At 39.5% G+C, this 17,655-nt stretch overlaps 2 protein-coding genes across 2 annotated transcripts; both read left to right on the forward strand.

Annotated features, from left to right (window-relative positions):
- The first annotated feature begins 1,181 nt into the window (after positions 1–1,181).
- On the forward strand, positions 1,182–2,135 carry LOC129554079 (olfactory receptor 8J2-like). Its single transcript, XM_055422724.2, has one exon. It carries the CDS (start codon positions 1,182–1,184, stop codon positions 2,133–2,135), a length of 954 nt encoding a protein of 317 aa, XP_055278699.2.
- A 14,251-nt stretch (positions 2,136–16,386) lies between these two features.
- Positions 16,387–17,349, forward strand: LOC148775680 (olfactory receptor 8K3-like). Its single transcript, XM_088843400.1, has one exon. The coding sequence runs from the start codon at positions 16,387–16,389 to the stop codon at positions 17,347–17,349; it is 963 nt and encodes a 320-aa protein (XP_088699526.1).
- Positions 17,350–17,655: the final 306 nt, after the last annotated feature.

The following is a 17,655-nucleotide window of genomic DNA, read 5'->3' on the forward strand; positions in this document are numbered from 1 at the left end:
CACATCCTTCTGGGCACAGAGTATAGAAACAAAGAAAGAAGACAGAGTGAACTCACTCAGTCACGTCCAACTCTTTGTGACCCCATGGACACACGTCAGTCTTCTCCATCCATGGGATTTTCCAGGCAAGCATCCTGGAGTGGGTTGCCATTTCCTTCTCCAGAGGGAATTGAACCTGGGTCTCCTGCATTGCAGGCAGACTCTTTATCATCTGAGATAACAGGGAAGTGTATGCTACATACTAAGTAATGTTAAATTTTCTACTCATTATCTATATAAATAAACAAACGGATCAAATTTTCACAAAATCAAAACTGCCCACAGTACACTTTTTAAAAATCCAAATGGACTTTAAACAATTTAAGGAAAAGGGGTATATGTTGGAAAGAACAAAAAAAAAGGCTGTCAGAATAAAACATTAGGGAAGAGTGAGCAATTAGAAGTCAGAATGATAAGACAGGACTGGTTTGTTTTATTTGGCAGAAGAAAGGAAATGAGATAAAGGAAAGAAGATTCAGAGGAATTTCTCCCTGATGCTAAGGAACATTATTGAAATATAAGACTGCCTGTGGGCAACTGAAGCAGAAGTGGTAATGATTATTAAAGATAAAACTGCGTTACTGAAAGTGTTCCCCATAGGAAAATGGAAATTCCCAGAAATGATGGCAAGGCCTGGTCTGAGGTGATGACCTGTAGGAGCTAAGGAAAAATAACTGTATGTTTCTCTAACTCATCAACATCTTATAGGTACCTTTTGTTAATCACTGGAAGTACCGACACCAAGGCAAGTGTATTTGTATAAAATTTGTATTAATTATATATTCATTAAATATGTGCTAATATAATTAATATATTCAAATTCATAGTAATACATGTAATGGTATGATAAAATAATGTGCATTTACTAAATATAAACCATATCCTGCAGTGAATAATATATTAATATTTTGGTCAAATAGTTATAAGATCCTGAAACAGGTCTCTGCAAAGTTAGTATACCTGAATTTTATGAAAAGATAGGAAAACAAGGAAGATCTGAGACTTTTAAGTATTTTTGAACAGAAGTAAACTGATTTTAAATGAAACATTTAACAATCTGACACCTAACAGAAAAAAAATGATTTTATCCTCTGTTAATCTCTTTCCATATTCCCCATTAAAAGAGGAAATCAGCAAAATACATGGCTCCAGGGAATCACACTCAAGTGACTGAATTCATTCTAATGGGAGTCTCTGACCGTCCAGAACTCCAGATTCCTCTTTTCTGTGTGTTCCTGGTCATCTATGGACTGACCCTGGCAGGGAACCTGGGAATCATCATCCTCACCAGCGTGGACTCTCAGCTTCAAACCCCCATGTACTTTTTCCTCAAGCACTTGGCTATCATCAATTTGGGCAATTCTTCTGTCATTGCCCCCAAAATGTTGGTTAACTTCTTGCTTACAAAGAAAACCATATCTTATTATGGATGTGCAGCCCAACTCGGTGGATTCTTAGTTTTCATTGTGGCTGAGATTTTCATGCTGGCTGCCATGGCCTATGACCGCTCTGTGGCTATTTGCAACCCCCTACTATACCTGGCGGTGGTTTCCCCACGGATCTGCCTTCTCCTGGCGGCCCTTACTTACATCTACAGTCTGACCACAGCGCTGACGGTCTCTTCCTGTGTGTTTTCCGTGTCCTACTGTTCTTCCAATGTGATCAACCATTTCTACTGTGATAATGTCCCTTTGTTAGCGTTGTCCTGTTCTGACACCTACACTCCAGAAACAGCAGTATTTGCCTTTTCGGGAACCAATTTGTTCTTCTCTATGATTATTGTTCTAACATCCTACTTCAACATCATCCTTGCCATTTTGAGGATACGTTCTTCAGAAGGGCGACAGAAAGCGTTTTCCACCTGTGCTTCTCACATGATGGCTGTCACTGTCTTCTATGGGACTCTCCTCTTCATGTATTTGCAGCCAAGGACCAACCACTCACTAGATACTGATAAGATGGCCTCGGTCTTCTATACCCTTGTGATTCCAATGCTGAACCCCCTCATTTACAGCCTAAGGAACAAAGACGTGAAGGATGCATTGAAGAGATGCCTGGACAACCCATGTCAGTCATTCAGATTAATGCAAATTTAAAACTGTAACTATCTCCAGTTAGAGGTTTTATTTGTTCCTGAAAATTTTGCAAAGTGATGAAGCAATAAATAGAAGTTCCTCTAATTTTAAGGAAAAAGTTTAATCCTTTTAATCTCATCTTTAAATACTCAATTTTCCATACAAACATGCATTAAGTGACTGAAAAAGTATACTAATGTAAATAATACAAAAGAATTAGGAAATAATTACTTCTAAAAAAATAAAATGCAAGTAAATAAAGGGTTTTCAGAATTTCTAAATATGGAAGAAAAAATGAATGCCTGTAAGAGATTTTTTTTGGATGTTTGTTATGAGTTAGATTATCTTCTTGTCACAAATATCTTTTCTTCAACTACTAAAAGTTTTATAATTTTTTGTAGTGTATACCCATTAGTTTATTGAGATTTTCAGCCAATTGTTATTTGGAATTTAAAATAAATTTGTGTCACAGAAAAAAATAAGCTTGTACGGGAAAATAAAGGTTGAATACAAAATGCTTAGATATACCTGAAAATAAGACATTTGGCAAAACCGACTAAAAATACATATGAAAGTTTATTCCATTTTTTCACCCTTTATATTTCCTACATATACATAAAGCAAAATATCAATGGTCATTCAAATATAAAGTATACAATTGTTTTTCCTAACATCAGTTCAGTTCAGTTCAGTCGCTCAGTCGTGTCCGACTCTCCGCGACCCTATGAATCATAGCACGCCAGGCCTCCCTGTCTATCACCAACTCCCGGAGTACACTCAAAGTCATGTCCACAGAGTCAGTGATGCCATCCAGCCATAGTCTCATATTAAAACGTTTTTGTTATAAAATCATAACAGCAACCACTTCTTTTAGTGAGAGTCAAATTCATGAGTTAATTTTCAACTTTACTTACAAATAAGTAGATTATTTGAAAACAGAAAAGCTCTAGTACGTAATGTACATTTCTGGTCTTCAGGGACAAAGCCAGTAATAACTTGGTACCATTAGCCTTTAGGATTTTATATTTTGTTATTTACAAATATGGAAAAGTCCATAGGGAATGTTTGTCTTCCTTTATTGCAGTTTTATTTAGCTCCATCAACTTTTGCAATCAGAGAAGTCTTCTTTCTAGCAGAAAACAATTCTCTTTGAGTCTGGTTAGGTCAACAGAAGCAGAGCAACAGGACTCAACTCACACTTGTGTTTCTACCAGTTATCTGCAATCTATTCGATTAATTTCAGTTAGGAATTTAAGTTAAGGAAATCAGTCCTGAATATTCGTCGGAAGAACTGATGCTGCAGCTGAAGCTCCAATACTTGGCTGCCTGATGCACGGTTGACTCATTGGAAAGGGATGTTGGGAAAGATTGAAGGCAGGAGGAGAAGAGAAGGGGACGGCAGAGGATGAGACGGTTCGATGGCGTCACTGATTCAGTGGACATGAGTTTGAGCAAGGACCAGGAGCTGGCGCCAGAGAGGCCTGGCGTGCTTCAGTGCATGGGGTCACAGAGTGTTGGACACAACTGAGCAACTGAACTGAACTGGAATAAAGAATGAAAACTGTAGTGGTTCCTAATTCTTAATTTGGTTGACATACATGTATTTTCTAAAATAATTATGTTGTCACTTGTATTAGCTTCCTAATGGTGCCAAAACAAATCATCACCAATTTGGTGGCTTGAAGCAATGTGAACTTCTTGTCCCAAAATTTTGGAGGTCAGAAGTTCACAATGAGTCATCCAGACCTAAAATCAAGGTATCAGAAGATTGCATTCCTTTCAGGACCCAAATAGGGTTCAATCTGTCTCCTTGTGTCTCCCAGCTCCTGCAGGTTCCATATACCTTGCCTGGCATTTGCCTTCCATCCAACAAAGCCATCATGCTAACCTCTGTTTTCACTGACACATCTCCTCTGATTCCTACTTTTGCATCTTTCTCTCCCTGTGACAACTTTGGACTCACTCACATAAGGCCCTTTGCTTAATCACACTGGCAAATCTCTGTTTTGCTTTGAAATTTCCATTGGAGGAGAATTGCTTTACAATATTGTGTCACATGAATCAGCCACAGGTATACATATGGCCCCTCACTCCTGAACCTCCCTCCCGTCCCCCGTCGCCCAGCCCTCTAGGTTGTCACAGAGCGCTGGGTGGGCTCCTTGCAACATTAATTAGTGAACTCCTACCTGGCTGTCTCTTTACACGGCAATGCACACGCTTCCGTGCTGCTCTCTCAGTTCATCCCACCCTCTGCCTCTCCCAGTGAAGACGCAGACACAGAAAACACTTGTGACAAATCTCTTCATTGTGTGTTCCATGGCAACATGGTCACAGGCTTTGAGGATTCAGACACAGGCATCTTTGTCAGGGTGAGGGGAGGAGCGCGTCACCATTTATTGACATAGCTGTCAAAACATCTGTAGCTATATTGATAGAGTTTGTGAAACTGCACAATCTAAAATTTTTCACCTCTTATTCACTAGTGTTCAGTAAGATAGTCTCATGAAAGCTTACACTATACACTCTTTCTATATTACTTAGCTCCAAAATCTGTTCTAAACAAACTATACATAATGCCTTCTTAGAATGAAAGATAAACAAAGGTATAGTGTTCAGTTTCCAAATGTGTTACACAGATACACATGTACTCACATGCTGCTTATTTCCCATTTATCAAAAATGATGAATCAACTCAGTCAACTAACCATACAGGCACATCAGCCAAGCACTGGTTTTCAATGAAGTCAGAAAGAAAAAAAAAAAAAAACTTGCCAGCTCTCATCTCAGATTGTCCAAAGTTTGCCCTCTGGACGTTAAGTCACCTGTACTTCCAGGTTATGCCTACCTGAGTGCTTACAAGATTCCACGGTCATTGTATCTAAACAGTGACAGCAAAATCTTTCTGGTGGTCAGGGGGAGACAGGAAACTCAGGGCACAGTCATGAAACAGGGTTTGGGAATACCGCTGAAAGTTAGGAAAGACTTGAAACAGCAACCAGAAGGACCTCTCATTCTTTAGCTGCAATAGAGACAGTAAGTATCATATCCTCAACCCAGCTCTGTAATGTGAGGATACCCTAGGCAGAAAGCACTGCAAGTGTGTTAATCTTGGAGTGGAGGTCATAAATAAATCCTTTCAAGATCATGAAAATAAGAAAAGCCATTCAAATTTCCCAACTTCAGAAAAGCAAATGCCATTTTACAAATTTAAATCCAAAAAGCTACTAGAAGGCCCTGCCATTTTCCCAGTAACCACTTTTATTTTGAAAGACTGTGATCATGTATCTCCATTATTTTACGTATGTCTCAAAACACTCAGGTTTAAAAGATGTTTCTAGTTCAATAACCAAAAAAGATAATAGAAACTGGTCCCACTTATGTTTTTTATTTTTTCTTTTCTTTTTCATTTAAAAGCAAATTTGATCCCACTCCTGGGCATACACACTGAGAAAACGAGAATTGAAAGAGACACGTGTACTCCAATGTTCCTCGCAGCACTGTTTATAATAGCCAGGACATGGAAGCAACCTAGATGTCCATCTGCAGACGAATGGATAAGAAAGCTGTGGTACATATACACAATGGAGTATTACTCAGCAATTAAAAAGAATACATTTGAATCAGTTCTAATGAGGTGGATGAAACTGGAGCCTATTATACAGAGTGAAGTAAGCCAGAAAGAAAAATACCCATACAGTATACTAACGCATATATATGGAATTTAGAAAGATGGTAATGATAATCCTGTATGCAAGACAGCAAAAGAGACACAGATGTATAGGACAGTCTTTTGGACGCTATGAGAGAGGGCGAGATGATCTGGGAGAATGGCACTGAAACATGTATATTATCATATCTGAAACGAATTGCCAGTCCATGTTCGATGCATGATACAGGATCCTCGGGGCTGGTGCACTGGGATGACCCATTGGGTTGGGATGGGGAGGGAGGTGGGAGGGGGGTTCAAGATGGGGAACACATGTACACCAGGGGCAGATTCATGTCAATGTATGGCGAAACCAATACAATAATGTAAAGTAATTAGCCTCCAATTAAAATAAATAAATTTTAAAAAATTAAAAAAAAAACTCAACATGAAGAAAACTAAAAAAATAAAAAATAAAATAAAAGCAAACTTGAGTTTTAAGGTTTTCAGTGAAGATTTTCTTGTCTCTAGGTCAGAAGAGGTTACTAATGATTGAAAATAGAATACTTTATAAGCTATTTCTGGATAAGTTTATTTTGAGCAACTATCGCTCCCACCGTGGAAGTCCACAAGCATTGTCTCCATTTGTCTAATTGTCATCCCTGCATCTCTACTTTCCAAAGAGCTGTTTCCACAAGCCACTTCTATGGAAATGAAAAAGTCCATTCAAAGAAATCATTCAAAAGATAAGTAGGCTGAACTGAAAATTGGATATATAGGTAGAAGTGGTCAAAATGAAAACAAAAAAGATTTGATGATCAGTCAATCTCTGCTACAGGATGTATGTGGCAAATTTTGTGTCACTTCAATGATTGTTTCCTCAGCTTTATCCAAAATTGCCAGTCTTATCACTATTACAGACATTTGAATATTAAAACTATTTTAAAATATGTGTTATCTGTATCAGTTGGCATGGATAGTGCTTAGTATATCATTCTATTCCAAATTATTTGGATGATTATTTAAAAAAATAATGTATTAAAATAAGAAAGCAATTTTAGCTCTAAAAATTTGCATCTGGTTTAATTATTTTTTACAGTCCTTTATCATGTGAAGAAATTGTACATATTCATAAGTTGGATGTCCACAGTATAAAATTTTGTGTAGTGATGACAGAATGTATATTGATAAATCTTGGCATAGATTCATATTAATTTAAATAAATTAATTTTGCTTATATTTCTCTTATCAGGGACTCACTCCGGGAGATATTGAGTTGGTCAAAAAGTTTCCTCAGTTCTTAAGTGAAAATACATTAAATATTTTTAATTTTGTCCAAGAACATTATTTATTTATTTATTTTCACCATTTCATTCCACTAGCTTCTGCCACTTTTTAGGTAGCTTCATATTTCCATCTTCCCAACAACTTTTGTCTTTGTTTTTGAGCAAAGACCTGTTCCAGGTGCCTTTTATAGTCTTCCAGGGAATTGAAAATGTTTTCCATTATGATAATTTTATAAAGAGCAGAATAAATGGAAATCTGAAGGTACAATATCTGGTGAATACAATAGTTAAATGAGAATTTCCCAGCCAAGCTGTAACAGTTTTTGCCTGGTCATCAAAGAAATATGTGGCCTTACGTTATCCTGATGGAAGATTAAATTTTTTCTGTTAACTAATTCTGGATGCTTCTCATTGAGTGTTGCTTTTAGTTGACCTAATTGAGAGTTTTCCAATAGGGACTCATAAGAGAGACTGCCTTCTAATCCCACCATATACACAACATCATCTTTGAATGAAGAACAGCCTTTGGTGTGGTTGATGGTGGTTCATTTCACTTGCACTGTGATTTCTTCCATATCTCAGTAGTGTACAGTATCCATTATTCATCACCCACCACAAATTTTTTTAAAGAAACAGACTGCTTTTATTGGTTTAAGTAGAGAATAGCTTGCGGAAATATGATCATGAAAGTTTTTTACACTTAACTTATGTGGAAAGTGATTGATAAGACCAAGCTGGTGCAAAAGATGTTCAGTGCTTGATTTTGATATTTTGAGTATCCAAAATACTATCTCTCATGTGGTATAATGTTGATTGTTTTCAATGTCTCGAGTTGTTCGCTATCAACTTCAACTGGTCCATCCGACCGTGGAGCATTGTCCAGCAAGAAATCTCTAGCACAAAACTTGACAAATCATTTTTGACACATTTGATCAGTCACAGCACCTTCTCCATACTCTGCACAAATCTTTCTTGGGTGGGTTCAGTTGTGCTTTTATTTTTCTTGAAATAATAAAGCATAATATGCCAAAATGTTGCTTTTTGCTTCCATCTTCAATATTAAAATGGCTATACAAACATCCACCAGTTTTGATAATTTTTAAATGCATGTTAATATGAAAACTGTTAGGATACAATCTAACTAAATTGTTTCAAATGAAATTAAAGATAAATAAGTGCTATTAGAGTCATTTTATGGGATAAAAGCAAACAAACTTTTTGACTAATCCAATATATCACAGAGAAGTTCATTCATGGATCTATGGGGACCACACACACAAAGTCATTAACTGTGGTGACACAGATAAAATTCCAGAGTTGGTAACTAGCTGCATCCCACTACTATGGAAGCAAATATTTCAAATTAAAGGAGACCCAGCTCATAGTAATTTTACAAAACAGAATAGAGAGAAATAATGGTGTGTTTGTACTAAAATGGTCCCTGGAGAAGGAAATGACAACCCACTCCAGTACTATTGCCTGGAAAATCCCATGGAGGAGGAGCCTAGTAGGCTACAGTCCACAGGGTCGCAAAGAGTCGGACACAACTGAGTGACTTCACTCACTCACTCACTAAAACGGGGCTTCTCTGGTGGCTCAGATGATAAAGAATCTGCCTGCAATGCAGGAGACCTGGGTTCGGTCCCTGGGTTACGAAAATCCCCTGGAGAAGGGAATGGATGCCCACTCTAGTAATCTTGCCTAGAAAATTCCACAGATAGAGGAGTTGCAAAGAATTGAACACAACTGAGCAACTAACACACACACACACACACAAACATACACACACCCACACCCACACACAGAGTAAAATGAATGTGCTTCAAAAATGTAGAGTTGAATGAGATTCTTTAAGCATCAAAGCAAGTTAAATGACAACATGCTGCTGCTGCTGCTAAGTCACTTCAGTCGTTTCTGAATCTGTGTGACCCCATAAATGGCAGCCCACCAGACTCCCCCATCCCTGGGACTCTCCAGGCAAGAACACTGGAGTGGGTTGCCATTTCCTTCTCCAAAGCGTGAAGGTGAAGTTGCTCAGTCGTGTCCGACTGTTTGCGACCCCATGGACTGCAGCCTACCAGGCTCCTCCGTCCATGGGATTTTCCAGGCAAGAGTACTGGTTCAGTTCAGTTCAGTCGCTCAGTCATGTCTGACTCTTTGTGACCTCATGATCACAGCCCGCCAGGCCTTCCTGTCCATCACCAACTCCCGGAGTTACTCAAACTCACCTCCATCGAATCGGTGATGCCATCCAGCCATCTCATTCTCTGTCGTCCCCGTCTCCTCCTGCCCCCATCCCTCCCAGCATCAGAGTCTTTTCCAGTGAGTCAACTCGTCGCATGAGGTGGCCAAAGTATTGGAGCTTCAGCTTTAGCATCAGTCCCTCCAATGAACACCCAGGACTGATATCTTTTAGGATGGACTGGTTGGATCTCCTTGCAGTCCAAGGGACTCTCAGGAGTTTTCTCCAGCACCACAGTTCAAAACCATCAATTCTTCAGCGCTCAGCTTTCTTCATAGTCCAACTCTCACATCCATACATAACCACTGGAAAAACCATAGCCTTGACTAGATGGACCTTGGTTGGCAAAGTAATGTCTCTGCTTTCTAATATGCTGGAGTGGGGTGCAATTGCCTTCTCTGAATGATAGCATGAGTGCACAGTAAAATGTATGCTATATTTACATTATATGTCTGTATTTCTTTTTAAGAGCGTATAGCAACTCTCATAGAGAAGGTGCCTGTATGAGGAAGGAGAACTCGGGTAGGGATGGGAAATGAGGATTGAAGACGACTATAAGATGCAGAATTAGCATATGATTAACTCGATTTAGTCCCTTAAAATGAAAAATGAGTTACATGTATATTCATAATTTGTATTCCTTCTGAGTCTTTAGAACCACTCTAGGACACTCCAGTACTCTTGCCTAGAAAATCCCATGGACGGAGGAGCCTTGTAGGCTGCAGTCCATGGGGTCGCTACGAGTCAGACACGACTGACTGACTTCACTTTCACTTTCACACATTGGAGAAGGAAATGGCAACCCACTCCAGTGTTCTTGCCTGGAGAATCCCAGGGACAGGGGAGCCTGGTGGGCTACTGTCTATGGGGTCACACAGAGTCGGACACGACTGAAGTGACTTAGCAGCAGCAGCAGCAGCAGCAGCAGGCCATGTTTAAAGAGTTTCACCTTTATCCTCAGGCATAAACTTGGGCAGAAGCCGTGGTGAAAAATACTGAATATTGAGGTAATTTATGGGTGATTAAAGGATTTATCCAACAAATGATAAACTGAAATCCAGATATTTGAGTGAATGCAATAAAATTAATAATAAAAAAGCATGAATCACCAGTCCAGGTTCAATGCATGATACAGGATGCTCGCGGCTAGTGTACTGGGATGAACCAGAGGGATGGGATGGGGAGGGAGGTGGGAGGGGGGTTCAAAATGGGGAACACGTGTACACTGGGGCAGATTCATGTCAATGTATGGAAAAGCAATACAATAATGTAATTAACCTCCAATTAAAATAAATTAAAAAAAATAAACAAAAAGAAAAACAAACAAAAAAGCATGTGAATTGCATCTAAAAGAGTGCCTCCTCAATAGGGAATCAAAAATAATTAACCAAGACTACAGTGGCTTCACTTCGTGCTCTTAGATGCTTTGGGAATAATCAAGAAATTGCATTCAGATTTCTAGGGAACTGTCTCAAAGGGGAGGGACATTCATAAATTCTTCTGACTTCAGTCAGACTACTAACCACATGGCAGAACAAGAAGGCATTCCTTGTTTTCGGTGAGTGGATGGTTATTATTAGATTAGCTTCAGTGACGATTCTTGATTTCTATCTTCAGTTTAATATTATAGATGAATTTAGTCACTGATGCCAGACCCAGTACATTAGTCCATGAATATTAATGCTCTCTTATCATAACTGATTTATGGAGAAATGATATATGTTACTACTCCGTTACTGTATTCTTTGCAAAGAGTAAACACTTTTTTTCTATTTATTATTAACTCTATACTGGGATTCTAAAACCATAAACATTCTGAAGGGGGTGTAGGTATTTCTTGAAACCTCCACCTAAAATGCCGTTAAAGCAAAGATGCTGATGGCAGGCCGGAGTTTCTGATACTCAAGACCGTCTATGCTGCAGATGGCAACCGTTTCTGACAGAACTTTCAGTTATACAGTAACACGATAGTATTATTATTATCATGGCTCCACAGAGTTTTATTTGTGCTCTCTATATATTTGCTGCCTTTTTCTGTTAGCATCATATAAGAGACGGTGATAGTCAGAATTAAATTTCAAGAGAAGACTCTGAGGCAAGGAGCTGGACTTTTAAGGTTTATTTGGTAGAGGATTTTAGGAAGCAAAAATGAGGGATAAGGAACATGAGACTCCCCTGATTAGGGAGAAAGCTAACAAAGTATGCAATAAAGAAAAATTACTGCTGCATGCAACTAAATTTCAATTACTTAAGACATTTTAGCTTCTTACATAAAAGAGGGCTAGAAAAGCTTGAGTTTTTATCCATTGAGTCCTGTCACTTATTAGTTTAATTTTTCTCTTAACACATTAGATCTCAGACCCTTACAAACTGCTGTGGGTGGGGTCCAAGCAAGATCCCTTTGCACTAAGGAAACGAAGTCAAACACTAGAGATGGGAAGCAACCAGCATGTCAGAAAACAATCTATCTTGGCTTGTAGGTCAAGTCAGAAAGAAAAAGACAGTGTCAGTCAAGTAATCATGTCTGACTCTTTGCAACTCCATGGACTAAACTCTCCAGGCTCCTCTCTCCATGGAATTCTCCAGGTATGAATACTGGAGTGCACTGCCATTCCCTTCTCTAGGACATCTCCCTATCCAGGGATTGAACAAGGGTCTCCTGCATTGCAGGCAGATTCTTTCCTGTCTGAGCCACCAGAGAAGCCCAGGTCAATTCAGAGGTGACCTCAAACACAAAGCATGAAAGACAGCTGTGTCTGTACAGTGATGTTTGCAGTAGTAAGTTGATGGAAAAGGCAAAATAATACAGAATAAACTTTTAAAACTTTTTCTGAGAAGCTGCCATTGATTCCTGTTTTACTCCATCTCTGGGTCATTCTTCATCAATATTATGCTGAGGAATCGCATTGACATCTTTAGAATTTGCCTTCAAAGTCCCAGCTCCCTCACAGGCTCCCACCACACCCACAGGCAGAAGGACCTTGGGATCCCAAAAAGGCCAACCTCTTCTGCCCTTTGTCTCAAGAAACATTCAGGAAAAAGCAGCTCCTATACAAACATGAAGCTGTTAATTTATTCTTTCTTGTTGCAGGTATTCTCTCCTCACACAGATGTCAGAAAATTCTGCTAACATGGAGTGTGTGCGCTATACTGACTTGGCCCTTTCAAACCCATGCCACAGGAAGGAGACTTTTGCTTTTCCCTGGTTTCCAAAATAGACTTTTTGACTTAGGATACTATGTCCTCCACACCACCATGATAGGATGTCTTTGACCCTATCACCTTTGTATCAGATTTAATTTTATATGGATAATGAGGCTGAAGGCTTGGAAGCATTATGTATATAGTGGAGCAAAACTGAGTCTGAAATCAATACCAATAAGAGTCAAGAAATATCAGTCCTTGGAAGATTTTTTAATCTAGTGCATGCATTATAGTTTTAATATTTGTGAATTTGCCACACCTTAAACACTTCATAATCTAGCCTAGGGCATTGCCTTTTCACTCTCATTAATCTAAATGCCTTAAGAGAAGCTTTCTTATTCATCTGTTGTGTTTTGTGTTGCAAACTGCACACATCAGAGTTGAATAGGAAGATTTATTTTGTGAAGGACGAGAAGAGTGCAGAAGACCTCCCCACACCTCTCCACAGCTCCCAGATATACAGCACAAGCAAGACACAAACTGTGTTACTCAGCTCACAGGATTGCTGCATGTTTGAGGATCTAGCATCATGGGATATCATTATAGTGAAGTGGAGCAGTTTTTAAAAATCTTCATGGATTATAATAAGCCACATAATAGTGGCTTAGGGATTGGCACTGAACCCCACAGCTGGTGCATATAATGCTGGGCATCTCAAGTTAGAAAATGTTGGTGTTCTCTAAGGAGGAGTTGCCAAGTGCTCAATGTGTCAAATTCCAAAGTTGTAATTGGAAAAGATTTAGACTGATTTTATGCCTTTCACTAATGCTACATTGGGCTTCCCTGGTGGCTCAGAGGTTAAAGCGTCTGCCTCCAATGCGGGAGACCCGGGTTCGATCCCTGGGTCGGGAAGATCCCCTGGAGAAGGAAACGGTAACCCACTCCAGTATTCTTGCCTGGAGAATCCCATGGACGGGGAAGCCTGGTAGGCTACAGTCCACGGGGTCACAAAGAGTCGGACACGACTGAGCGACGGAACGGAACGGAACATAATTGCAGAGTTAGCGCTCCCTGATTGAGAAAATGTGGTGTATTTTACAAAATAAGGACAGGGAAGATAAGGACTTTTGGCCTTATTAGCTGTATTGAATGAGAAAGTATGGTTGTCCTTTTATACTTTTAAAATAATGTGTGTAAATATTTCTGCCGATGTTAACTTACCTAAAGACTGCTGACCCTGACTTACTTTAAGACCCATTCAAGATTCTTCTTCTTTTTATCCGCCTTAGTTTTTTCTGTCTACCCTTTGAAAGAGAATATTCTCAATCTGACCAACCCATGTATCTCAGTTGAGACTGCTTGCAAAGTTTTAGAATACATAACTAAGACTGGGTGTTTGAGTTTGCATAAGATAATGGGCTTCCCTGGTGGCTCAGACAGTAAATCATCTGCCTCCAATGCGGGAGACCCAGGTTTGATCCCTGGGTTGGAAAGATCCCCTGGAGAAGGAAATGGCAATCCACTCCAGTATTCTTGCCTGGAAAATCCCATGGATGGAGTCACCTGGTGGCCTACAGTCCATGGGGTCACAAAGAGTTGGACGTGACTGAGCGACTTCACTTTCTTTGATATAAATGATGTCACTCATACTTGTCCTTTCATGACTGGCTTACTTCACTTGGTATAATACCTACCAGATTCCTCCTCCTGTTGGAGATCCAACCAGTCCATCCCAAAGGAGATCAGTCCTGGGTGTTCATGGAGGGACTGATGTTGAAACTGAAACTCCAATATTTTGGCCACCTGATGCGGAGAGCTGACTCATTTGAAAAGACCCTGATGCTGGGAAAGATTGAGGGCAGGAGGAGAAGGGAATGACAGAAGATGAGATGGTTGGATGGCATCACCAACTGGATGGACATGAGTCTGAGTAAACTCCGGGAGCTGGTGATGGACAGGGAGACCTAGCGTGTTGCAGTTCATTGGGTCACAAAGAGTCAGACACAACTGAGAGACTTCACTTTCACTTTTCACTTTCAATGGGTTTTACATCTGTTCATTCCCCAAGTCCTGGTGAAACTCTGAAGTTTGTGCTTCTGTCAGAGAAGAGTCAGCCTTATTGCTCAATTTTCCTGTTTCTTTTTCCGATTGGTGCTTTGATACTTGGGTAGGGGTGATGTGGGGAGAATCTGATCAAAGTATATAATAATAAGATGAGAGCTTGTTGTTACATAGAGAAGTGAACATTCCTCTGATTACACCTGAGGAGCCCCTAACCACAAATAAACCATCCTCCTCTTTCATCCATCACACGAAGACCCAGACACATAAGGCTGAGTGTCACTTTCACAGTTAGGAAGTAAAACTCCTCCAAGCCATAAATATGCCCATGAATTGAAAGCTTGTTTTGTTTTCAATACCATAGGACTTTATCTCAAACTCCTTTAATAAAGATAATTTTAAAATAAAAAAAAATCAACTCAGTTGAGTTTTAGAACTCCAAGGATTTGTAAAGTACAACATAATTTGGATGAAAAGGTTTGCCACAATACACAAGCTTCTGTGGAAAAATTCTTTTCCTTGAGTATAACTTTTGTAGCTAAAGTCCCTAGATTTTTCCGTCTTTCTTGTTTGGTTGCTGGTAATGAATATTTGTTTTTTACCTTTTTTTTTGTAAATAATTTGTTAATATTGTGAATAGATTTTTAGAAAGAATGAATTGTATGAGGCAGATTTAATCTCCCAAATTAAGCAAATTTATATTCTGATTTTCTTGAAATTTATATTTGCTTAGTGACATCCAGAAGTTCTAGCATTTAACTTGCTGTTGCTCAGTCCCTAAGTCATGTTCTGCTCTTTGTAACCCCAAGGACTATAGCCAGGCTCCTCTGTCCTTCAGTATCTCCCATAGTTTGCTCAGATTCACATACATTGAGTATGTGATGCCATTTAACCGTCTTTTGCTCTGCCTTCTCTTTTGACCTTCAATCCTTCCCAGCGTCAGGGTCTTTCCCAATGAGTTGGCTCTTTGCATCAGGTGGCCGAAATATTGGAGCTTCAGTTTCAACACTATGAGTTTAAAATTTTTCTTTTAATACCAAGTTCTTGACCAGTCTGTGATTGATTTTTATATGGATGAGCTAAAGATTCAATTTACCATTTTCTATGGAGATAATCGATTTAGTATACTTTTTTACAAAATGGATATTGGAATGAAAATAACGTTTGAATATGTGGAGTTACACTAAAGAGAAATAAATCAAAGTGTATTAAGTAAGTTAGTAATAGTTTTCTTCGGAGACTGTGACTCAAGTTCCAAGGGAAAGAAAGAAAGGACTGTTACTTTGTATTACGATTCTTTCTAAAATTTGATACATTTTTACCAATTATATGTATTTCACCTGAAAAATATTTTTGAAAAAAAAAATCAGGTTTCCCACTCTGGCCAAATGTTTATAATGATAGTTTGTTAACAGAGCCATAAAGGAACTGTGTATATTTTGTAACGAGAACCAGTGCATGACACAAAAAATAAAATGACTATGTATCTTAGGTTATGATGGTGGTGGTGGCGGTTTAGTTTTATCTGACTCTTTGCAACTACATAGACTGTAGTCTGCCAGGCTCCTCTGTCCATGGGATTTCCCAGGTAAGGAGAGTGGAGTGGGTTGCCATTTCCTTCTCCAGGGGATCTTCCAGGATCAAACCACCTCTCCTGCACTGCAGGCAGATTCTGTATTGCTGAGCCACCAGGGAAGTCCATCTCACCTTATAATGGTTTCTAAATTTGGTTCCAGGTTCAGTGATGGACGTGAGTCTTGTTTTAAATCACTCCATTGAAAATAATTACATTCATCTTATATTTAATGGCTTTGCATATTAAACTTTTACCAGATAGTATCTTCTGAACCCCAACGTCTATTCTTATGGTTCTTCCCACAGTTGTCTTCCTTGATGGCCTGGATGGACAAACAGAATCAAACAGCGCCTGGTGCGTTCATCCTCACGGGAATCACAGACCGGCCTGAGCTGCGGGCTCCCTTCTTCGTGCTGTTCCTCACCATCTATGCAGCGTCGGCAGTGGGAAACTCGGGCCTGATCGTTCTCACCAAGGTGGACTCCAAGCTACAGACACCCATGTACTTCTTTCTCAGAAACCTGGCTTTCATCGATCTTGGCTATTCCACATCTGTGGGACCCAAAATGCTGGTAAATTTCACAGCTGATCAAAACACAATCTCCTATCACTGGTGTGCTACGCAGCTGGCTTTCTTCATCCTGTTCATCATCAGCGAGCTTTTCATCCTGTCGGCAATGGCCTATGACCGTTACGTGGCCATCTGCAGCCCTCTGCTCTACACAGTCCTTATGTCACCGAGGGCTTGCTGGGTGCTGGTTGCAGTCCCCTATGTTTACAGTGCCTCCGTTTCTCTGGCAACTACCATCAGGATATTTATTTCACCCTTCTGTGGCTATAACGTCATCAGTCATTTCTACTGTGACAGCCTCCCCTTGCTGACTTTGCTGTGCTCAAGCACACGGGAAATTGAGCTGTTCATACTGATCTGTTCCGTGTTTAATTTGGTTTCATCTCTCCTGATAGTCCTTGTATCTTACACACTGATCCTTAAGGCCATCCTAAACATCAACAGTGCCCAGGGCAGGCAGAAGGCTTTCTCCACCTGCGGTTCTCACCTGACAGTGGTAATGGTACTGTATGCCACTCTAGCCTTCATGTACATGCAGCCCAAGTCCAGCCACTCTTTTGACACTGACAAAATGGCCTCTGTATTTTTCACTTTGGTCATACCCATGCTGAACCCTATGATCTACAGCTTGAGGAACAAGGAAGTAAAAGGCGCTCTGCATAGAATATGGAGAAATCTCTGCAAAATTCCCTATAAAAGTAAACATTGAATACATGCATGATAAACTGGATTGTAGACAACTGTTTATGTGACAAATTACTCAAAAGCAGTAATGTGTGAAAATCATGCAAACTAGAAATGGTTTTTCTTGTGTCAACTGTAGATGTTCAAGTTATGATCATTCTTCTGGTGTCAACTTCGGTTTAACTTCAAGTTTCAGTGCAAGAGACTCAAGTGTTCTTACTTTGCCAATTGTTTATGTTTCAATTGAAGGGAAGCCCCGCCCCCCCTTTTTTTAGTACTTCTATCATTAAATATTTTTTAAAGACATTCTGTGTCTTTTTTAAAGACTTTG

Source organism: Moschus berezovskii, chromosome 14 (genome assembly GCF_049115385.1).
Source record: "Moschus berezovskii isolate FMDL1 chromosome 14, NW_MosBer_1.0, whole genome shotgun sequence".
Lineage (NCBI taxonomy): Eukaryota > Metazoa > Chordata > Mammalia > Artiodactyla > Moschidae > Moschus > Moschus berezovskii.

Coding starts and splice junctions, on each gene's coding strand:
- LOC148775680 (XM_088843400.1), top strand. CDS start 16,387: ATGGCCTGGATGGACAAACAGAATCAAACAGCGCCTGGTGCGTTCATC.
- LOC129554079 (XM_055422724.2), top strand. CDS start 1,182: ATGGCTCCAGGGAATCACACTCAAGTGACTGAATTCATTCTAATGGGA.